Here is a 23,434-nt window from a genome sequence, read left to right on the forward strand (position 1 = left end):
CTCCCACTTTCTTTGGAAATCAATGGAAAAATCTTTGGGTGAGGATTTAAAAAAAAAAGGGCTTAAAAATTAAGTAAATGTCTCTAGAGTAGAGTAAAAATTAGCTGTTCTATTTTCTGGAATGCAGATGATACTATGGAAAGCGAATGATGATTTGGTCTAATAGTAATGAAAGGATTTCTTGTTTTCTTTGAAAAGGGAGTGGTTTTTCTTTCTTCCTTTTTTAAATATTTATTTTTATGCAGTTAACATATCTTCAGAAGGAAAATGGCAACTAGTAGATCACTAACATTGTAAAGATCATGCCTGTGAAATTTGAATCAAAGCTATTCTGATTTGCCATTTATCAGGAAAACCCAAAGCATTTTTCTTTGCTATAACATTTTGATGATCTGGTTCCTTTATCCCTTTTCCCTTCTAATCCATCTTCATTAAAACAATTACGTGTTCTCTTTTCTAGTCCTCTTTTGTTACTTGTATTCTGTTTTTCTTGATAGCTCTTTGCCTCATTGTCATTAATGACTTCTGTGTTCTTGTAAGCAGTGCTGTAGCAAAAGGGCCAGTAAAACCTTGGGCATGACTGTCAGTACTTCTTCCCTTAATTCCAGGCCTGCATAGTCTGTTCTGAGTTAGAATCAGCCCTGCAGTCTGGAATATAGATTGGCCTGGAACATTTTAAACCAGGCATTCTTGAATGGAAAACAATTGTGGGCTTTTACTACAGATTGTTAAAATAATTATTAAAACATGTTAATATATATTTTTTCCTTTTAGTACATTTTAAGCACAATAATCAGACTTGCCTATCCAGTTATTTGTATGACATGAGTTGCTTCCATGATGCATGGCTAACTTGTTAGTTTAGTTTTCTGTTTGGAGACTTTGAGGATCTTAAGAAATAAGATTGTGAAAGCCTTTGGGCTTGGCCTTTAGAAACATCACTATCTTTAAGACCAACAGATTTTAGGTTAAGCTGCTACTGAATTAATAAAATCCCAATGAATGGAGTTCTAGGGATAGATTTATAGCTGGCAGAGTAATATAAAAGGAGACAGACAGGTGAAAAAAGTCAATTTCACTGGTTTATTCAATCCAACTTGTTGCTAATATTAATTACCCTTATTTTAATTACAGGGGATGGCTGGAATCTGTAGCCAGGGGAGGACAAACACTGTTAAGTGTGAGGAAAGGAAGTGCCAAAAATACCTGGACAGTATGATTTGTGGTGAGGCTAGGACACACCCTTTAAAATCCGGCATTTACCCTAGAAGGCAAATCTCAAAGATCTTGTGGAAACCCAGAGCCAGTCAATTATATAAAGATAGGCTGGGGTGGAGGAAGGAGGCTATGTACCTGCTGGGTGAAGAGGACTCGTAACTGAAGAGACTTCCGCTGGATGTAGGAAGTCCAGGGGACTGTTGCTGTGGGGCACTTGCAGACAAGGCCTCTGCAGGGTCTTGCTGGGGGCTCCAGGTTACAAGTGTCCCAGGCAGGGCCCGTTTGCCATCAGGGTGACCTCACCCAGGAGCACGGCTCGTCCTCAGGCATCTTGGACTGGAGGTCCAATGAAAGGTCAGCAACTTACTATTAAAGTGGTTGTTTCAGATCATATTGATCTCTTTTCTTTTTCCTTTTGTCCTTTCACTGTATGACTTGAATCAGTTTTGATTCTATTTGTAAGTTTTTCTCATCATTAGGAACCTGCCATTTCTGTTGCGTTTTCTTTGGCAGTCTGTAGGGATTCAGCATCCTGGTTTTTCAACCCTCCTGCAGGCACTGTGGGGTCACAAGGGCCAGTGGATCCGTTTCACTTCTCTTGCTGCATGATGGTCAGTAGCTGATGTTATGGCATTCACTCCCAGATTAATTTTCCATGTTTGAAATGTGTGCATATGTGCTTTACCGAATAAAACATCTGAATTTATTTGCTGTGTCTCTGTTTCCTCCTGTCTGATGGTGTTTTCTAAGGCAAGAACATCTATAATAATAAAAGGGTAATATGCTAATTAGACTGGACGTCATTCGGGACATCCTTCCTGACGAAGCCAGGGCCAGAGGGAAGCCAACCCGGGTCCTGGGTGCCTGCAGGTGGCCCGAGGGAAGTCAACTTGGGTCCCAGGTGCCTGCTGGCAGCTCCTGGATGCCGGAGGGAAGCTGGTGCCGGCAGCCAGGGGAAGGAAGGCCTACTCTTGCATGAATTTCGTGTATCAGGCCTCTAGTTTGTGATAATTAATTGAGGGTTTTTGAAGTAGTTCTTTCAAAGTGTCACCTATCATCAGAATGAGGAGTGGGTAGTGTTTACTACTAAGCTGGTCTCATCAAGCACACAGGTCTTCCTGAGAGCACAAAACTACTTTTAGTGTTGGACCAGCTAGTGTTTGCAGACCTGACCCAGGGTGATACAGGCCAGTAGGGAACATGGAATAGGGGTGGGAGTGCAAAGACATCCTTCTCAGTTACATGAACCCTTCGTGTGTGCCTGGCCTGAGTTACCAGAAGCAGACTCCTCGCTGGCTCTGCCTTCTCCTGTTACAGAGCTCCTGCGTGTGCTAGACTTTCTTTGCCAGGACACTGCACCCTCTGCACTTAGTTGTTGATGAGTGAAATAGAATTGTTTGACCATTGCAAGGATAGATGGCTAGTCAATTATATTAAGTCTAAGGGGAGGAAAGGGATTGAGTTTTTTTTTTTTTAAAAAAATATTTTATTGATTTTTTACAGAGAGGAAGGGAGAGGGATAGAGAGTTAGAAACCGATGAGAGAGACACATCGATCAGCTGCCTCCTGCACACCTCCTACTGGTGATGTGCCCACAACCAAGGTACATGCCCTTGACCGGAATCGAACCTGGGACCTTTCAGTCCGCAGGCTGATGCTCTATCCACTGAGCCAAACCAGTTAGGGCAGGGATTGAGTTTTGCTTTTGATATTATTTAGCCCCTTTCCTCTTGCTCACTCAGTATATAATCTGTTGGCAGATAGTGACAAGATCAAGATAGAGGATGATGGCTATGATGCTTTTGGGGTGATTGCAGAAGGCATCTTGGAAGAGGTACAATATGAAGGCACATGCAAAAGGAGGGATTTTGGACTGGGTGTTCCATGCAGAGGACATGGCTTGACCCTGGTGCAGAGAGGCTGAACTCTAGGGGCCTTGGCTTAGTGCTAGGTGGAGAATAGGAGTTGTGTAAGAACTTGTTTCCCCACCTGAGGACAAGATGCCTCCAGGCTGCTGCCAGAGTGGCCCCTTGGGGTGGCCTGTGGGGGGGCTGTGCAGGGAGATGCTCTAACACCATCTGGTCCAGGAAGGGAGTTCTCTGAACTGAAGCTCAGCATGGCAGGTACAAGCCCTGCTCCAACTCCTGCAGGCCATGTAACTTTGGCTGAGTGGCTGAACCGTTCTGTGCCCCAGTTTCCTCATCTAAGTATAAGGATAATAGAACCCACTTGAATGTGGTGAGGATTCAGCAAGTCAGTTACTACAGAGGGCATAGAAGAGTGTCTGGCACTCTGTAATGTTTATTATAATGGAACATTATAGTAAGTGAGGGGAGGTGTCCACGAGTGAGGCTGTTTTTCCCAGAGGATCTTCAGATGTATACCTATTCCAATTCCAAATATGGCTTAAAACCAAAAAACCTCGTTATAGCTTAGCCATGGACAAAAAGGTGTCCCTAAAAAGGGTGTAAAAGGCATAGCTCCCGTAGTCCAGTGCAAGACCTCAGTTTGAAACAGCTCATCTACAGCTCCTTGCTGGGCTTCATGCTCTCACACCTTGCTTCTTAGGGCCAGGGCCACCTGCTATGGGGCAGTTCAAGTTCCCAGAACCAGGGAAGTCTCTCACTATTTCCTAAGGCAAGGCAGAAGAGATCCTTGAAAATGAACCTTGAGAAAAAGGGTTGAATGTCGCTTTAAATTTACCAGAGCTTTAAAAAATGTCTTCTGTGGTGAATCATTTTATTCCATGAAGAGTTATCCACCCCCAATTTATTTGCATTTTGAGTTGAAGTTTTTATTTACTTAAAACTTGAGTACACTAGTATTCAAGACACAATAATTTAAAATTAGTATTTTTCAGCAGGGAAATGCAATTCAAAACTGCAATGAAATGAATTGTTGGCAAGAATATGGAGAAAAGGGAACCCTTGTGTACTGTTGGGATTGCAAATTAGTGCAGCCACTACGGAAAACTAAAAAAAAAATAAAAAAAATTGAACTAGCGTACTGTATGACCCAACAGTTCCACTTCTGGTTATTTATCTGAAGAAAACAGACATAATAATTCAAAAAGATTTATGCAACCTTATATTCATTGCAGCATTGTTTACAATAGCCAAGATATGGAGGCAACTTAGATGTCATTTGATAGATGAATGGGTAAAGATGATCTGGTACATATATACAATGAAATATTACTCGTCCATAAAAAATGAATTCTTGCAATTTGTGACTTGAATGGATCTAGAGCAGCTGTGGGCAAACTACGGCCTGCGGGCCAGATCCGGCCCGTTTGAAATGAATAAAACTAAAAAAAAAAAAAAAGACCGTACCCTTTTATGTAATGATGTTTACTTTGAATTTATATTAGTTCACACAAACACTCCATCCATGCTTTTGTTCCGGCCCTCCGGTCCAGTTTAAGAACCCATTGTGGCCCTCGAGTCAAAAAGTTTGCCCACCCCTGATCTAGAGACTATTATGTTAAGTGAAATAAGTCAAAGAGAAATACCATATAATTTCATTTATATATGGAATCTAAAAAACACAACAAAATCAAACAGAAACAAGCTTTTAGATACAAAGTGATGGTTGCCATGGAGAGGGTGCAGGGAGGTGACTGGGCAGTTATTTTAAAACTAGAGGCCTGGTGCACGGGTAGGGTCCCTAGGCCTGGCTGGTGATCAGGGCCCATCGGGGCCTTCCTGCTGCTGGCTGGGGCATTCCTTCATTTTGCACTGCCCCCTGGTGGTCAGCGCACGTCATAGCAAGCAGTCAAACTCTCAGTTGGTCGAACTCCTGAGGGGACAATTTGCATATTAGCCTTTTATTATATAGTATGCGACATTTCTGGGAATGGGAATTAAGATTAGCAGTGAATTCTACATGCTTCCGCATCATGTTCAAGTCAAGAACTCTTTTTCAGTTGAAAATTTCTGTCCACAAAACACATCTGTATGTTTATTTTGAGTGAAACATAAATTTACATTATAGAATATCTCTTTTGAGAACAAGTAGATTTAAAAAAAACTTGCACAATGTTCATTTAAGTGTTAATACTAAAATAAATGCAATTATATCTCCGATAATATCAGCTAAGATATAGCAGGTGTTTATCAGAACAGGCGCTGTTCTAAGTACTGCTCATACTGATTATTTAATCCTGCTAACAACTCAACTTGACCAGATAAGAGGCAGAAGGGAAAAACAGGGAGTGAGGAAGCTGTCCAGAAACTCAAGCCATAGTTTAGTAACAATAAAGAGTGGCTTTATTGATTTCATAATTTTGACTATATTAACATATATTATAAACTTTAAGAATTAGAAATAAATGACTTTTTTTAACCAGGAATAATCTATGTTATGGCAGCATGTTTAATGAAATTTGTGTTGCACAGTCATATTTTTCAGCTGATTAGGAAGCCATTATCCAAACTATATATTAGGCCAAGATATAGTTACCCCTATACATGCATTTCATTAAGTAGAAGTAAGCACTGTTTTTTCAGCAAATACTCCCTTTTGATTATACAGACATATCCTTCCGAAATTACTCTTATTATAATGTACAAAACTTAACTTTTTATTCACAAGAGCTGCCTCAAATAACTTTCACCTTGGAAAGCTACAATGGCATGAGACAGCAAAATGCTTCTCTGGACTTCTGTGTCTTTAATTTTCCATTTTCCCCTAAAATCCCAATTTACAAATAAAACTAAATTAACCACAATTATAATTTAGCAGTCTTTTGTTTAACACAAAGGCAGAAAACAAACTAATTTGAGCAAGTATTTGGCAGACCACAGAAAGAAAACAGGACAGTGGGAAATGAGAACGTTTTAGTTAGTGTTTCAAAGCAGAAGAGACTGATGAATGTCATTCAAATTTCTCATCTCCTTCTTCCACATCTTTCAGATTGAGCACTTCCAAAGAACCTTTGCCTTTTGTCTCCTTTTGTATTAGGTCATCAATTTCTCTGAAGCAGCCTGGGTCAATTAGACACACCTGAAACATTTAACACAGCTGTTTACCACATGAAGAGCAATACAATAGAATCAACACAACTTTAACTTCCTCTAAGACAGTGGTTCTCAACCTTGGCTGCACATTAGAATCACCTGGGAATCTTTTTAAAATCCTGATTTCTGGACCTCATCCTCTGGAAATTCTGTTTCTTTGTTATGGGGTGGGGCCACAACATTAGTAACAAAGAAACAGAATTTCTGGAGGATGAGGCCCAGAAATCAGGATTTTAAAGATTCCCAGGTGATTCTAATGTGCAGCCAAGGTTGAGAACCACTGCTCTAAGACAAGCACACAATACTTTCCAGATGTCTCTACTACTACAGCTTTACAGTGCAACACAAAGACGATGCACAGGGAGGCAGACTAGTCTAGGCCCTGCCCCAAAGTATGCATGGAGGTTCCTGTGACAAGGCATTAGCCTCCTGTTGAAAGACATATGGTATCTGGATTCAGCCATAAGATGAAGTGGTTGGATTAGAAGACTATGGTTCTTTTCATACAAAAAACAGCGTTAAATTTTATAGCTCAATAAGATTGCCTCTTTTTACCCACAGATGGAGAGAAAGAGGCTTGAAGGTTTACACAGAAACTATGTATAAAGTTGCTGCAAAATCTAGGGACATGAATTTGCAGAAAGCTGAGTTTATACTATGTCTGAAGCTATTGGGTGATCAAAGACATGCGCTCTTTGCTGCCTTTTTAAAAAAATATATATTTTTATTGATTTCAGAGAGGAAGGAAGAGGGAGAGAGAGAAACATCCGTGATGAGAGAGAATCAGGATTGGCTGCCTCCTGCAAGTCCCCCACTGGGGATGGAGCCCACAACCCGGGCATGTGCCCTTGACCGGAATCGAACCTGGGACCTTTCAGTATGCAGGCCGACGCTCTAGCCAGGTGATGACGAACCTATGTCACTCGTGTCAGAGGTGACAGGCGAACTCATTTTTTTGGTTGATTTTTCTTTGTTAAATGGCATTTAAATATATAAAATAAATATCAAAAATATAAATCTTTGTTTTACTATGGTTGCAAATATCAAAAAATTTCTATATGTGACATGACACCAGAGTTAAGTTAGGGTTTTTCAAAATGCTGACAAGCCGAGCTCAAAAGGTTCACCATCACTGCTCTAGCCACTGAGCAAAACTGGCTAGGGCTTTGCTGCCTTTTAAAAATGTTCTGTGGTGCCCTGGCTCGGTAGCACAGTTGGTTAGAGCGTCATCCAGATATACCAAGGTTGCTGGTTCAATCCCTGGTCAGGGAACATACAAGAATCAACCAATGAATACATAAATAAGTGGAATAACAAATCAATGTCTCTCTCTCTCAAAAAACCCATGAGGCTGACCAACTTTTAGTCTTTTATTTTCTCATAAGGTAAGAATCACTGTAAAATATATTCTCACCTAAAATCTGGGTAAGTCTTTAAACATAAATAATTTAACTAGAAAATAACAACAAAAAAATCATGTGTGTTTAACTACAATTTAGTTCTACTTAGACCTTAACATTTTTACCTAATTCTAGATAAGATGTTTCTGAGAATGTCTTACTATTCACACCTTCTAAATGTTGGTTACACATTTATGATCAGAGAATAAACTATTTTGTTAACACGAGGAAGAGAAGTAATTTTTAATCTTACAATTTCTAATTGTTGATTGTAGTCCTCACTTTCTATAACCTTGATCAGTGGCTTGAGTTTTTCTTTCAGCTTTTTTCCTTCATTCACTGGAAGAATGAACCGAAGTCTCATGTGAGCACGTTCTATCTTCATTTTCTCCTTTAACTGCTTTATCACTTCCAAAGCCTATTAAGACAAAATTGAAAATGCTTGCAATTTCTTTGCTGTTTCTGCTGCCTTATTTCATAAGGTATTCATAATAAAACTGTTTACATCTAGCTGCATTAGGCAGTGGTTTCTTAGATATATGACATGAGCATAAGCCAACAGAGAATAGGTAAATTGGACTTGAAGATGAAAAAATTTTGTGCTTCAAAAATCTATGAAGAAAGTGAAAAGACAACCTAAAGAATAGGGGGAAATATTAACAAATCACATATTTGATAAGGTACTAGTATTCAGAATACAGAAAAACTGTTACAACTCAATACTAGAAAGACAAATAACCAATTAAAAAGTGGTCAAAGGATCTGAACATTGATTTCTCTAGAGAGACTAAAGGTCAATAAGCACATGAAAATATGCTCAAATCATTAGTCATGAGGGAAATGCAAATCAAAACCGGAACGTTAACCCCAGGATGGCTATAATCAAAATGGCAGAAAATAACAAATATTGTCTAGAACATGGAAAAATTGGAACCCTTATACATTGATTGTGGGAATAGAAAATGGTACACCAGCTTTGGAATATGATTTGGCAGTTCCTCAAAAGGTTAAACAGTTATAATATGATCTAGCAATTTCATTGCTGGGTACAGAGAATGAAAATATGTGTCCACAGAAAACCTGTAATGAATTCCATAGCATTACAATATCTAAGAAGTGGAAACAATCCAAATGTCCATCTACTGGTGAATGAATAAATAAAATGTGGTGTTTCCATACAATGGGATACGAATCAGCCATGAAATGTTAATATTTGTCTGTAAAAACAATATATGTAGCAAAATAAAGTACTGATACATGTTACAACATGGATGAACCTTGAAAAGGCCACGTTACATGATTCCAATTATATGAAATGTCCAGAACAAACAAATCCATAGAGACAGAGGTTGCTAATGGCTTGTGAAAGATGAGTGACAGATAATGGGTTCAGGGTTTCTTTCTTGGGTAATGAAAATGTTCTCAGATTAGGTAGTAAGAAAGGTTGCAAAACTTTGTGACTATACCAATGACGTGTACACTTTAAAAGGGTGACTTTTATGGTATGTGAATTATGTGTTTTAAAAAAATCTAAAGCATTACAAAGACTCTTTAGAAATCCAAGTTTTATCTTTAAAGGTTTGATTTGGATAGGAAGATGAGAGTCCTATGTATATTTGTATGTAGTTAAAAAACATTCCATTTCTCTTCTTTACAATATAGATCCTTTCATTCCCCTCCCCCCAAATCTTGCTTTCAAGTAGTATCAGTTTATTATTACAGACCAATTATTTTGATGATTTCTTCAGAGAAAACTGATTTTCATGGATACTTTTTAATGACATTAAAAACCACTAACCTGCTGTTTTGTACTCTTGTTGGTGTTGACTGAATAGTGGATGTCCTTCATTGCTCTCTCGATAAGGATAACAGTGTATGGTCTCTTTGTTTCAGGGTTCACACATTTGTCAGCTACAATAGTTGCAATGTCCCTAAACATTTGCTCCAGCTGTGTGTGCCGTTCTTTATCTGATACTTGAACCTCCCCTTTAGTCAAAATCTAAAAAAAAAAAAGAAATCCCACCAAATTTAAGAAAGCAATGTCTTTATTACATACTATTTGTTAACTAACCACAAGAATAACTAAGGAGAAAATTAAATTTCATCCTCTCTAGCTACTGAAATTTGAGCTTTGCCTAAAGAATGCACTAGATCAGTGGTTGGTAAACTGCGGCCCCTTGAGTGTGGCTCTTCCACAAAATACCACGTGCGGGTGCGCACATACAGTGCTATTGAAACTTCGTGGCCACACTCAAGGGGCCAAAGAGCCACATGTGGCTCGCGAGCCGCAGTTTGCCGACCACTGCACTAGATTATCTTGTGCTCCAAAATATCACTTATTTTTTTTTAAAGGGTCACTATCCTAAATTTTAGTTATTTATTTTCAAGAAAATTGATTTTAAATATAATGTTGTAGGCAATAAACAATGTTTCAAGAAAAACGGTTTAAATATGTTACATGCAATAAACATTAATATTTCAAGAAAGACGATTTTAAATATAATATTACATGCAATAAAAATAAACATTTCAAGCAAAATATCACTTATTTAGAATTAGGAGGGTAAAAGGCAATCTTAGTAAAGGGTTTAAATGATGAACTACTTGAAAAGAAATTCTACTTTCAGGCATATTACATTAAAAATACATAAATGAACAAAATAAGGCAATTTAGTAGAAAATTTAATTTCTAGAGGCTTTGGCAAAAAATAAAAATCCGTTTCCTAACTATGTACGGTGATTTCTTGTGATCATTTCATAAGTTTTATAAATATTGAATCACTATGTTGTACACCTGAAACAATACTTTATGTCAACTATACGTCAATTTAAAAAAACCATGTCCTGAATTATTAAAAGTGATATTGTGCAGGTCAACTTATTGCGTGGTAACTGTTCACTCAAAAATACTTAGAAGATTAACACACCTCTAAGTACTCACACTACAGACGGGTCAGTTATGCTGCAGCTGTTAAAACCCACCTGCTTACATATTTCAGTCTGGTCATCTGTTCCAAATGCACTGATGAGATCTTCCTTCTTTGCAACCTGACCTTTAGAGACATTTACAAACACCGAGTGGGTCTGCAGAACTTCATCAAGGTCCTTTTCCCTTGTGAGGACAGGAGAGAGAGTCCTAAGTGAATACACCTGAAACTTGGAAACTCATTCACATTTAAATACGAGATGGCAACGAAACAAATAGCAAGAAACAATAAATGCTCCTAAAAAAGACCCTCGGGGCTGAGGAAACATTTTCAAAAACGCAGAGCCACATATATATTCGCATTTACTCATTAGAGAAAAGCATCGTGGGAGGATGTATGGGACCTGGCGGATCTGGGTCCGGGTTCGGGTCCGGCTTCGGCCGCCGAGTGCCGATCGCTAGATGGCAGCAGTGAAGACGTTCGCACTTGGTGACACCGGGATAACTAACATCTGTGACATGAGATGTACTAGAGTATTTTTAAGAGTAGGCTCTGCCTCTATCATTATTCTGGCCAAAGGGCCATAATTATGGAGGTTTCCTGTGACAGCATAAAGGAAAGCAAAACCAAACTCCAAACCCAAACCAAACAGGAACGCTTAGTTCAGGCGCTAAGCTCGGGAAGAACTGACACGCTCAGGCCCGCAGCAGGAAAAAGTCCTCCATTTCCTTCCCCGACCAGACCTCAGGCTGGCCCACGCGTCCGAGCCCCGGAGGCAGGCCGCCTCAGGGTTACCCGCTCCGGCCGGCCCGCAGGAGGGTCACTCACACGCCGCTCCGCCAGCCGACGACTTTGTTTTTGTAGCAGGCGATTTCGAAACGCTTCCCGGCGCGCTTCATGCGTACCACGGCCACATTGGTTAGGCGGATCTGGTTGGTGGGGGTGAAGATCGACATCGTGGCTGCTCACAGACCTTGGGTCCGACGACCGCGGCGGACCTGCGCCGGCCTGAGAGCCACCTGCCTCGCAGTAACGACCAGGCGGCGCGCAGGACGGTACCGCCCGCAGCGTGCGCAGCCTCGCGATTAACGGCCTGGGGGGCCACTACTCCGCGGACTTACTGCGCAGGCGATCCCACCCGGAAAAGTGAGCAATAGCGCATGCGCACCGGGGCTTTTACGACGTTGTTCCGTGCCCCCAAACACAGACGCATTTCCTGCGGTAATGTAATTTCGCCAATGAGCTAAGAGCCCTGATTAGCTGTTGAAGCTGATATTTGCAGACCGGGTGGGAACACAGCGCCCATGCCTTATAGTTCCGCAGAGTTCAGGGCCACCCACATCCACCTTAACCCTTCATTACAGAATGTTTTTTTTTTTTTTACAGAAAAATGTCAACAGACAAAGCAGAAAAAAGTGTGTAATGAACGCTCATGTACCCATCAATCCGTTTCAATAATTATCAACATTTTGCCATTCTTGCTTTCATTCTGTCTCCCTCATTTTTTTGTTGGGAGTATTTTAAAGCAAATCATGATAAGGTTTAGCTTTAAATACTTCAGTCTATCCTAAAATACACCCAACATGATTCACCATAATTCCTTCGTACCATCTAATAGCCAGTCCATAACCAAAGTTCCCCTACATAATGTTTGCAGTCGGTGTGTTTCAACAGAGATCCAAACGGGCCTACAGATTGCATTTGGTGGATGACACCCTTAGTCTCTTTACACCCCCCGACCCTCCACCCCACTTCTCTTTTCCCAATTCCACTCGGGTTTTGACAGTGTTTTGACGGACCCGAGTTTTCCTCCTCTGACCCAACTCGGAGGGGCCGAGCTCTCCGGATGCCCCGCCCAGGGTCATGGGCGGGGCTTCCGTTTAGGCCCGCCCCTTCCCCCTCGCAGCCAATCCGAGCAGGACCAGCGAAGCTCCGGCTTCCTCGCCCCGAGCTGTAGGAGGTGCTTCCCCTGGGCCCGCCTCTTCCCTCTGAGCCAATCCCGACGAGCCTGCGAGTGGCATGGCTTCCCCCAGCCCGGCGCTCTCAGGTTACACGACTAACGCTGCGAGGTGGTTCTGACGGCCCTCCAGTACCGAGACGAGGCGCCCGGTTTTCCAGGTCCGCGCTCCTAGTCTCCTTTCGGGCCGCAGAGCCCGGGCTCTGAGGAGGATGGGTAAGGGCCCCGGCGGAAGGGTTCGCGAGGCGGGAGGGAGAAACCGTTTTACCGAGACCCTGTCCCGGCGGAGCTGCGTTCCCGGGACCCTGCAGAGGTGGCTGCACTTTCAGCACGGCTACCGCTGGGGGCACGGGAGGATCATCTGCTTTTGACTTGGCTTTTCCCGTTTGCTTCTAAAATCTAACCTCTAGTAAAGGGCAGAGACAGCTGCCACCCCTCCCCTTACCCACGTGTGTGGAGGATCTCTCCAGGGCGGAGCGGCACCTGTGAACAGTTTAGGCGTCGCCTTTTGAATTGATCCCAGGTTTAACATTTGAGCCCAGGTCCACCCATTTCTCCCTTCAAAATGGAGTGTGAGGTCAGTTAACATTTAAGAACCCTTTACAAGGGGCCATGGGTCTTTAGAAATAAACTTAGAAAAAAGGGAGTAGTTTTAGTACTTTAAAAAACTTTTATTATGGAGCTAGCATAACAACGCGAAATCAACTCATAATTCCCCATAAAGTGTTTTGACTCTGTTCCCTTCTTTTGCTCCCAAATGGTATATCCAAATAAAGGTTGTGTGTGTGTGTGTGTGTGTGTGTGTGTGTGTATTAGGATTATAATTTTATCACGTTGCCACATAATGTATTATTATTTTATATATTTATCTTTTATTTTAGAGGGAGGAAGGGGGGAAGAAAGATAGACAGACATCGATGTGAGAGAGAAATATCGATCGGTTGCCTCCGCAGGTGCCCGGACCAGGGATGGAACCGAATCCTGGGTGTGTGCCCTGAACGGGAACCGGCCACTTTTCGGTGAACGGGGGCGACGCTCCAACCCACCGAGTGAGCCACATGAGCCAGGGCATGTATTATTTTCACTAGAGTTGATTTTCTATAGAGTTCTTAGCCTTGTTGAATATGGAGGTTTTTTTTTTTTTTAAATTTAAAATAAGAGTGGACCTTTTTGTATATGTAGCTTTAAATACAATTACATTTGTGTGTCATTTTAAATTTAGATCCTTCTTCGGATACCTGGGACTTCTCACCTTTAATATCATTATGGATAAACAGATACTACATATATTTGGGCTTTGCCTTTGGTATTGGCCTTTGGATTTGTTTCCAGATTGTTACCAGGAAGCAGGTAAGTGGAATTATTTTTTATAGGAGATTATTAAGGCATTAGATTTTATAGAGAATTTAGAGTGCAGATTTTCTAAGGCATTCAGAAAAATGCAGAAAAGCTAAAAGGAACTTTAAATCACTTTTATATTTAATCTGTAGACATTTTTCTTAATGCCTAAAAAAGTTTATTCTCTGTTTTTACACGCTAAGTTACCTTGAACTAAATTATATTTACCTTTTCTTTGATGGGCTGTGGATGTCTCATTCTTAAGGTACAGAAAGATTTTGTAATGAAAAATTAAACTTTTGTAAAAAACCAAATTTGGTTCACATCTTTAAGGGGTAGTAGTCTTTTCTTTCCACTAATTAAGGATCAAAAAGGTTTCTACTCTTTTCCCACTAAAATACATTAGGGATGAAAGTTTTATCTTTGAATAATACTTTCATGCATATAATACTATAATAGGAATCATTATGGTCTTAAGAAATATGGGTCCTGCCTTGTAAGGACCTAATTATACCAAGGAGTTAGTATTTGAGGAGTTACTCAACCAGGAAGATTAAGATAATAATAAAATGGGTCAGTATCTGTGCTAATTTTCATTCCTACTGGAGTTGGGAAAAGATTCAAAGTAGATTTGTGATTGTTTATCTTCAAGGACAAGAACTCACAGGAGAAATCAATTCCAAAAGCAGCTCAGGATTTGATGACAAATGGTTATATCTCTCTTCACAAGAAGGAAGTCTTTGTGTCTGGAGTGAAGATTTTCTATGGTTCCCAGACTGGTACAGCAAAGGTGAGAACTTTTTATGTCACTTTCCCTTGGATTTCCTGATTTTTAAGAAAAATCCCTGAAAAGTGTCTTTTAGCAGTGAACTGAATTGGTCTTCCAGTCTTCTTTCATCTTTTTTCCCCCTTTCCAGCATCCATTTTTCCTTCCTGGGATGGTAGGTAGGTTTTATTTCTTGTGCCCAATTACAGCTGATTGGTGGTGTCTGGTGGTCACTGTCATGAGGTGTTTTGTTGTGAAGCTTGCTTCTATCTCAGCAGAATGGAGAGAGTTGCAAGTCCATTATTGATGCCTGTTGGTATAGAAGGAGGAGATAGTGAAAAGAGGATGGCAGCAGTAGTCCAGTACGGGCCCTGAATTTCACATATTTGTTTAATGAAATGTATTTTGATTTTGAAAAGTGTTAAAACTATTAATGATTGCCGTGGTTGGCGTGGTTCAGTGGTTAGAACGTCAGCCTGAACACTGGAGGGTTACAGGTTTAATTCCAGTCAAGAGCCCGTACCTGGGTTGTAGGTCCAATTCCTGCTCCGGGTGGGGGCACGTGTGGGAGGCAACCAATTGATGTGCCTCTGTCACATTGATGTTCCTCTCCCTCTCTCTCTCCGACTCTCCCCATCCCTCCTCCCTTCCATTCTCTTTAGAAATCAATGGAAGAAATATCCTCACTATTTGAGTGAGGATTTAAAAAAAAAGTATTAATGATAGACATGGAATACTGTTTTAAGTACATTCGCTGCAGATATGTACTGAAAGATACTTTCCATTCTTTGATTGTATCTAGATGCTGCCGCCTTCTTTGTTATGAAGGTCAGTCACAGCTATTTAGTGCTTTCTAGGAAAGGATTCTAAGGCTGACATGAAAATGGCTTAAAAAAATTCGGTTTCGGTGATTTTTGTATAGTATCTACCAAAGAGGGTTCTACTGACCTCTTGTGGGTATTTTGCAGAATAATACTTTTTAGTTTTTTAGTATTCCAGTGCAGGTATAGTACTTTGCTCCACATCATACTAGTAGTTAAAGGTTACTTTTTATTAAGTTCAACTTTAATCAACAGAAGTGGGAAACTGAAACACACACAAAAAAGCACCTGAACCACCAAAACAAAGTCCTTTTATGTTACTCATAAAAGATCTTATGAATGTTTAAAAACATTTTTAAGAGTGCTCTGGCTGGTATGGCTCAATTGGTTGAGCATCATCCTGTGCACTGAAAGTTCACCGGTTTGATTCTTGGTCAGGGCACATACCCAGGTTTGATATCCCTCCCTCCCTCCTCCTCTCTACCTTCCTCTCTAAAATCAATGAAAAAAAAATAAAAATTTTAAAGATCAAATTAATCCTTGTAGATAGTAACAGATCCAGGCATACAGAGAGTTCATAATGAAAAGTGCTCTCCAGGGAATCTCTTTTAACTATTTCTATTTTAGTTCCTCTGATGGTTATTTCTTTAACCTTCTTGTGCTATGTTTCTAGATTTTTCAATTTTAGATAAAAGTTATTCCTTATATTAGTTCACACAAACATTCCTCAAATCTCAGTTAATATTGTTGCCCACATAATTCCTTATATTAGTCTGTTCACACAACATTCCTCAAATCTCAGTTAATATTGTTGCCCACATCATAGTCCGTATGGGTTAGTTGGCTCTCCTTAAAGCTGTGCCACCTCAATTTTCTTTATTCTGCTTTCACATTTGATTGATTCATATTTGGCTGGGTATAGAAGACTGTGTCAAAATTTTTTCTTTACAACTTTGAAGGCTGATGCCTTCATTGTCCTCTAGCAAGCAGCGTTGCTGATGACATTTTGAAGATGACTTGATTTTTTTGTTTCTGGAAGCTTTTAGAATCAGATCTTAAATGAGAGGATGTTTAGGTTGGATCTTTTCTTAGCCATTGTGCTGGACTCTTGGGGTCTTTAGTTTTTTTGGGGGGCTCTTTAGTTTTGAGGATTTGTTTGCATTTGTTCTGCTAATATTTCTTGGGTAAATTTTTTTCCCCTTCCATTTTCGTGGGTCTAACTGCTATTAGTTGGATGTTGGAGCTTTTGGATGGCCTTCTATGTCTCAAACCTTTCCTCTCATACTTTTCTGTAACTTTTTCTTTTCATTCTGGGTTCTTAGATTTTAATTCCAAATCTTTTTTGAATGTTTTATGTCAGATATTATATATTAACTAAAAAATGCTATTTTGCTCATTTTTAAATATTTTACTCATAATTTAGCAATATAGTTTAATGAATTCCGTTTTCTGTTTCTTTAGTTACCTGCTTTCTCAGTTTTTCTGCTGCTGGAATTTCTCTTTCTTGCTTCTTGTTCTCATCATGTTCTTGGTGATCCATAGTTTCTGTTCATATTTAGAACAGAATGATGGGGTAGTTGGTGTGGATTTTTTCTATTACTCTGTGAACAGATTTGTTTTCTATAATTGTAAATTCTCACTGGATGCTCTGTGAGAATTGGCCCCACATCTCCCTCTAATTACCACCTCTTTTTTTTTTAGTTAAGCTCCTTGGAAGTGTTGTGTTTGTGATCTCCAATTTCTCTGCTCCTGTTTTTCTTGAACCACTTCAGTTAGGCTTTCAAGCCCCAACATGCTCCCTGTGATTTCCATTTTGCTAATTAATTCTCAGTCTTCATCTTACTTGACCTATTAGCTGCTTGACCACTTCTTTCTTCTTAAAGTGCTTTCTTCCTTCAACTTTCAGGACATTGTTCTCTAGGTTCTCTTCCTACTTTGCTGGGGCTAGTCTTCCTCACTATTTGCTGATTTCTCCCCATCTCCTTGACCTGTAAAGATAGGAGTGTCTCAGGGTACATAGCCCTTGAGACTGTCTTTCTCTCTCTGCACTCACTTTGCTGTCTAAGGGATCTTGTTACTAGAGCTTTAAATCCTCCTAGCTAGAGTTTGGCAAACTTTTTCTGTAAAGGGTTAGATTTTAAAAAAGTATATTTTTATTGATTTCAGAGAGAGGAAGAGAAAGGAAGAGAGAGATAGAAATGTCAATGATGAGAGAGGATCATTGATTGGCTGACTCCTGCATGCCCCACACTGGGGATTGAGCCCACAACCCAGGCATGTGCCCTAACTGGGAATCAAACCGTGACCTCTTGGTTCACAGGTCCATGCTCAACCACTGAGCCACACCAGCCAGGCAGTATTTGTGTTTTTGATGACAAATGTCAGTCACAGGAAAAGTTTTTCATGAGAAATGCCTCATTCCCTTGCCAACAGGGGTAAATGAAGACAGTATTTTGTTTATTTAGCTTACTGAAGACTGATTTCTTTTTCCCCTATTAGGAATTTGCAACAATTCTGGCTGAAGCTGTTACCTCCCTATATCTGCCTGTGGCAGTTATTAATCTGAAAGAATATGATCCAGATGATAATCTAGTAGAAGAGGTTGGTAATTGTTTTATTTTTTCCTCAGTCAAAACTCACATTTAATTGACCTGTGTTCTGAGATAAATAGAATCTTCAGAATCAATTTAATTTTCCTTCTAAGAGATTTCAGTTGGTTGAGCTTTTGGTGTGAGTCAGAGGTGTTGAATGTGTGGTGTCGTGTGCTGATTCTGAAGTGGCGTGGAGCCTGTCCCTCTGGTGTGTTAGTCTCTCCTGGGGCGGGGGTAAAGGGGGAGGAGCTGGGTGGTTTGAAGTTCCCAATGCCCTCCTGCTTCGAATCTCATAATCAAGGAGGATTGTTATTGCTGGCACTGTGCCATGCATGGGAGCCATGTGTAAGCCTCCTGAAAGGTCAGGAGCCACTTGGGTAGCAGAAGAAGTATGGGCTTTAGAGTTAGAGAAATCTCTTACTAGTTGTGTACCTTCCTACATTACTTAATGTCTATGAGAGTTTAATTTCTTCATCTGAGAAATGCCCCTCTCTCTCCTCTAGTCCTACGCAGTTAGGGAAGTTTGCCTTATAGTAGTTGTTCTCAAAATGTGGCCCTTGAACCAGCAGTATCAGCCTGGGGACATGTTAGAAATGCATATCCTCAGGTCCTAGCCCAGTCCTGCTGACCCAGAGTCTGTCTGCAGGGACTGTGTTAACAGGTGCCCAAGACGATTCTGAAGCAGCTAGAGTCAGAGAAGCACTTACAGCACGGGTGGACAAACTTTTTCTATAGAGAGCTAGATAGTAAACATCTTCAGCTTTGTGGGCCATGCAGCTACAGGTCTGCCTTTGAGGCACAAATCAGCCATAGACAATATGTAAACGAATGAGTATGGCTGGGTTCCAGTAAAACTTTATTGACAAAAACAGGTAGCAAGTTGGATTGGGCCTGTAGGCTATAGGTTGCCAGCCCCTTCTTAGTGTGTAAACTTCTAACTGTAATTGTCCATTATTTCCCCCCTCCCCCTCCCCAGAAAACACTGTAGTGCAAATGAGTGAGCTCAAATCTGTGCTAAATTATATGTGAAAAATTATTAGCAGATTTGATACTTAATAATTGTAAGGGGTTACTTGTAACTTTATGACTTGGAACTGTTAAAAGAGACATTCAAGCAGATGAAATACTTTGACTAGCATGTATTTTGTTTCCCTATGTAGATGATGGTGCCAAGTTTATGTTTAAAAAGTTTTATTGCTTTAATTTTTCAGATAATTTTTTAGAGATCTTAGTGTATTTTTCTGACTGACTTATAGTTTGTTTCCAATGTGACAAATTGGATATGATTGGAATTGAGAGTCTAAGAAATGGAATGGAGTAAATGATGAAGGGCAGTAGGAGGTATATTGGCAAGGGACTGGGTTTTCTCCCCTGTACAAGGTGTCCTTGCTGTGTTTTCCTTCACCTTTGAAAAAGATTGTTTATGAAAGCACCCTTTGTCCTCAGAAATTAGTATGATAAGAATGTCAACACTTAAAAGAAGTTTTTCTTCTTGAACGTTTTTCTGAAATAATTACTTTCTTGGTTAGGTTACTAGTAAAAATGTTTGTGCCTTTCTGGTTGCTACATATACTGATGGCCGACCAACTGAGAGTGCAGAGTGGTTCTGCAAATGGTTAGAGGAAGCATCCAATGATTTTCGATTTGGCAAAACTTACCTGAAGGGTATGAGATATGCGGTGTTTGGCCTGGGAAATTCTGCCTATGCGAGCCACTTCAATAAGGTAGGTACAAGGTAGATATCTATGTTGAATTATAAGGATAAATTCTCTTAATTAAAAAAATTTAACATTTACATACACATATGTATGTGCATGTGAAATCCAAAAATTTTGGTACTTAATAATAAACTTATTGTGTTATTCTTTATATCTGGGAATTGCTACACATATGTATCCAATCCTGGTGTATAGGCTCTCAGTAAATTTTTATTGAATACATTTTTACTGAATAAAATAAATGATATACTTGTTATTATCTAGTGTCTTAGGGGCCTGGATTTGTAGGCTTTGAGTTCAGCCTTCTGTCCCCAGGCAGGACCTTGTGGATGGAATTATTACATCAAGATTATATTTACTCCATGTTTTCAAAGGAATTAGACAAAGAATGATACAATTCAGATATGTAAATATTTTGTTTACTGCCTTGCCACTGAGGAAGTCTGTTAAGCTTTTAAACTCTTAGCTGTGCTTGATAGCCCCTGTTCCTAAGCCTCATTGCTTCATATTGCAATACAATAAATTTCTCAGTTTATGAAATTATGAGTCTTGCTAAATGGACTCCATGTGCACGTTGTTATTAAATGGGCTTTTGCCCCATAGACTTTGTTACATTTTGGAACAAATTTGTTTTGCTAATTAGATATTTTATTCTGACATTATTTAGAACTAGAGGCCCGACAAAAACAGGTAGCAAGTTGGATTGGGCCTGTAGGCTATAGGTTGCCAGCCCCTTCTTAGTGTGTAAACTTCTAACTGTAATTGTCCATTATTTCCCCCCTCCCCCTCCCCAGAAAACACTGTAGTGCAAATGAGTGAGCTCAAATCTGTGCTAAATTATATGTGAAAAATTATTAGCAGATTTGATACTTAATAATTGTAAGGGGTTACTTGTAACTTTATGACTTGGAACTGTTAAAAGAGACATTCAAGCAGATGAAATACTTTGACTAGCATGTATTTTGTTTCCCTATGTAGATGATGGTGCCAAGTTTATGTTTAAAAAGTTTTATTGCTTTAATTTTTCAGATAATTTTTTAGAGATCTTAGTGTATTTTTCTGACTGACTTATAGTTTGTTTCCAATGTGACAAATTGGATATGATTGGAATTGAGAGTCTAAGAAATGGAATGGAGTAAATGATGAAGGGCAGTAGGAGGTATATTGGCAAGGGACTGGGTTTTCTCCCCTGTACAAGGTGTCCTTGCTGTGTTTTCCTTCACCTTTGAAAAAGATTGTTTATGAAAGCACCCTTTGTCCTCAGAAATTAGTATGATAAGAATGTCAACACTTAAAAGAAGTTTTTCTTCTTGAACGTTTTTCTGAAATAATTACTTTCTTGGTTAGGTTACTAGTAAAAATGTTTGTGCCTTTCTGGTTGCTACATATACTGATGGCCGACCAACTGAGAGTGCAGAGTGGTTCTGCAAATGGTTAGAGGAAGCATCCAATGATTTTCGATTTGGCAAAACTTACCTGAAGGGTATGAGATATGCGGTGTTTGGCCTGGGAAATTCTGCCTATGCGAGCCACTTCAATAAGGTAGGTACAAGGTAGATATCTATGTTGAATTATAAGGATAAATTCTCTTAATTAAAAAAATTTAACATACATACTCATTTGTATGTGCATGTGAAATAATACACAAACTTTGGTACTTAATAATAAACTTATTGTGTTATTCTTTATATCTGGGAATTGCTACACATATGTATCCAATCCTGGTGTATAGGCTCTCAGTAAATTTTTATTGAGTACATTTTTACTGAATAAAATAAATGATTATACCTGTTTTTATCTAGTGTCTTAGGGGCCTGGATTCCTGGCTTTGAGTTCAGCCTTCTGTTCCCAGGCAGGACCTTGTGGATGGAATTATTACATCAAGATATATATTTACTCCATATTTTCAAAGGAATTAGACAAAGAATGATAAAATTCAGATATGTAAATATTTTGTTTAATGCAGTGCTTCTCAACCTTGGCTGCACATTAGAATCACCTGGGAATCTTTTTAAAATCCTGATTTCTGGGCCTCATCCTCCGGAAATTCTATTTTTTTGTTACTAATGTTGTGGCCCCACCCCATAACAAGGTTGAGAACCACTGGTTTACTGCCTTGCCACTGAGGAAGTCTGTTAAGCTTTTAAACTTTTAGCTGTGCTTGATAGCCCCTGTCCCTCAGCCTCATTGCTTCATATTGCAATACAATAAATTTCTGAGTTTATGAAATTATGAGTCTTGCTAAATGGACTCTATGTGCACATTGTTATTAAATGGGCTTTTGCCCCATAGACTTTGTTACATTTTGGAACAAATTTGTTTTGCTAATTAGATATTTTGTTCTGACATTATTTAGAATAGTGGTTTTCAATTATTTTTAAGGCATTAACTCTTAGTTTACTAAAAAGATTTGTCCCTTTGTTAAAAAAAACCTTTTGCAGAATCTTATAATGTATCAACTGCAGCCCTAGTGCCCTTGTGGGTTGTGGCTGGGGACAGAGGGCCCGGAGCCTTTTGGCTAAGCAGTTCCCTCTTCCCAGCAGCAGCAGGGGTCCCACAGGTACTGCAGGCTGATTTATATTGTGTTTTTAGCTCATCCATTTTTCTTGCAGGTTGGCAAGAATGTTGATAAGTGGCTCTGGATGCTCGGTGCTCATCGCGTGATGACTCGAGGGGAGGGTGACTGCAATGTGGTTAAAAGCAAACATGGCAGCATTGAAGCCGACTTCAGAGCTTGGAAGACCAAGTTCATCTCCCAGCTCCAGGTGCTTTGTAAAGGAGAGAAGAAATCCTGTGATGGCAGTTGCAAGAAAGGCAAATGTGAATCTAATCAGCGTAGCTCAGAGGAAATGGAGCTAGGATCTCATACTCAGGATGGATTGCATCAGAGAGACCCTGAGGTGTGTAGCCTGTGTCTCCATGCCTCTCTGCTTTCCTCCTGTGTTTGGAGATGCTAAACCTCACCTCTGCCCTGAGAAACTATTTATTTGGCTACTGGTTGGAAGGAAGATCTGAAACCCGTGTGGGGGTGTTTTAGAGAGTGTGGTCTTACAGAGTGTTGTGCTGGATGCTTTCTGGTATCTCTTCTGTAATGGTTGCATTGCTGGAGTCAAATAGATTTCTACCACAATTTGCAGGCTAGGAAACAGAGGCCCGAGAAATTAAATATGTCCTGGCCTGAGCTCTTATCTTTTTTATCATCAAACCACATATTCCTCCTGACTGCTCTTATTTAATGACTATTAGTCACTCTAACTTAAAGGCTGTAAGTCATCCTAGATTCATCTTTTTCATCCCTTACATTCTAAACATTTCTCTTTCTTCAGATACCCCCGAGTTCACTGAAGGCCATGTCTTTAGGCTGTCTCACAGCTGTTGTGCATTGGCCACCTGTCACTTGTGTCATTCAGTAACAACTTCACATTCTGACACTCATTGTCTTACTCTCCACATTGTTCCTATCATTATTCTTAGTGGCTAGTCATGCATGTTGATGATTTCTCTAACAACCTGGCCTGTTCGTGGCCTCTCACTGACTGTGGCCTCTCACTCCCGTGGTCACCTCTGAAATTACATGTTCTTGTGACCCAAACTCTAACCTCTTTCTGGTGCTCCTACTTTAAAATTCTTTTGATCCTATACATTTTTCACTGGATAGTGAAGAATGCTTGTTTCACTTC

General features: G+C 39.9%; 2 protein-coding genes across 3 annotated transcripts in view; one reads left to right on the forward strand and one right to left on the reverse strand.

Annotated features, from left to right (window-relative positions):
- Positions 1-5,150: 5,150 nt before the first annotated feature.
- Positions 5,151-11,731, reverse strand: SBDS (Shwachman-Bodian-Diamond syndrome). Its single transcript, XM_005872040.2, has 5 exons — positions 11,392-11,731; positions 10,619-10,748; positions 9,435-9,635; positions 7,890-8,054; positions 5,151-6,222 (listed from the first exon to the last, which is right to left on the reverse strand). The coding sequence occupies exons 1-5, from the start codon at positions 11,517-11,519 to the stop codon at positions 6,094-6,096; spliced, it is 753 nt and encodes a 250-aa protein (XP_005872102.1). The 5' UTR covers positions 11,520-11,731; the 3' UTR covers positions 5,151-6,093.
- An 804-nt stretch (positions 11,732-12,535) lies between these two features.
- Positions 12,536-23,434, forward strand: part of LOC102260719 (S-adenosyl-L-methionine-dependent tRNA 4-demethylwyosine synthase) — a 133,425-nt gene continuing 122,526 nt past the window's right edge. Inside the window, exons 1-6 of one of the 2 annotated variants that reach the window (XM_005872041.2) lie at positions 12,536-12,736; positions 13,743-13,870; positions 14,511-14,648; positions 17,945-18,046; positions 19,566-19,760; positions 22,367-22,654. In XM_005872041.2, the coding sequence (XP_005872103.1) occupies positions 12,733-12,736; positions 13,743-13,870; positions 14,511-14,648; positions 17,945-18,046; positions 19,566-19,760; positions 22,367-22,654 (855 nt within the window). In that variant the 5' untranslated portion in view covers positions 12,536-12,732. The remainder of the gene's footprint in view (positions 12,737-13,742; positions 13,871-14,510; positions 14,649-17,944; positions 18,047-19,565; positions 19,761-22,366; positions 22,655-23,434) is intronic. The other variant, XM_014544449.1, reaches the window with a different exon arrangement.

Source organism: Myotis brandtii, unplaced genomic scaffold, assembly GCF_000412655.1.
Source record: "Myotis brandtii unplaced genomic scaffold, ASM41265v1 scaffold363, whole genome shotgun sequence".
In the NCBI taxonomy this organism is placed as follows: Eukaryota; Metazoa; Chordata; class Mammalia; order Chiroptera; family Vespertilionidae; genus Myotis; species Myotis brandtii.

Coding starts and splice junctions, on each gene's coding strand:
- SBDS (XM_005872040.2), bottom strand. CDS start 11,519: ATGTCGATCTTCACCCCCACCAACCAGATCCGCCTAACCAATGTGGCC. Junction 10,749..11,391: donor GTCGGCTGGCGGAGCGGCGT/GTGAGTGACCCT, acceptor TGTCCTCACAAG/GGAAAAGGACCTTGATGAAG. Junction 6,223..7,889: donor ACAATCAACAATTAGAAATT/GTAAGATTAAAA, acceptor TAAATGTTTCAG/GTGTGTCTAATTGACCCAGG.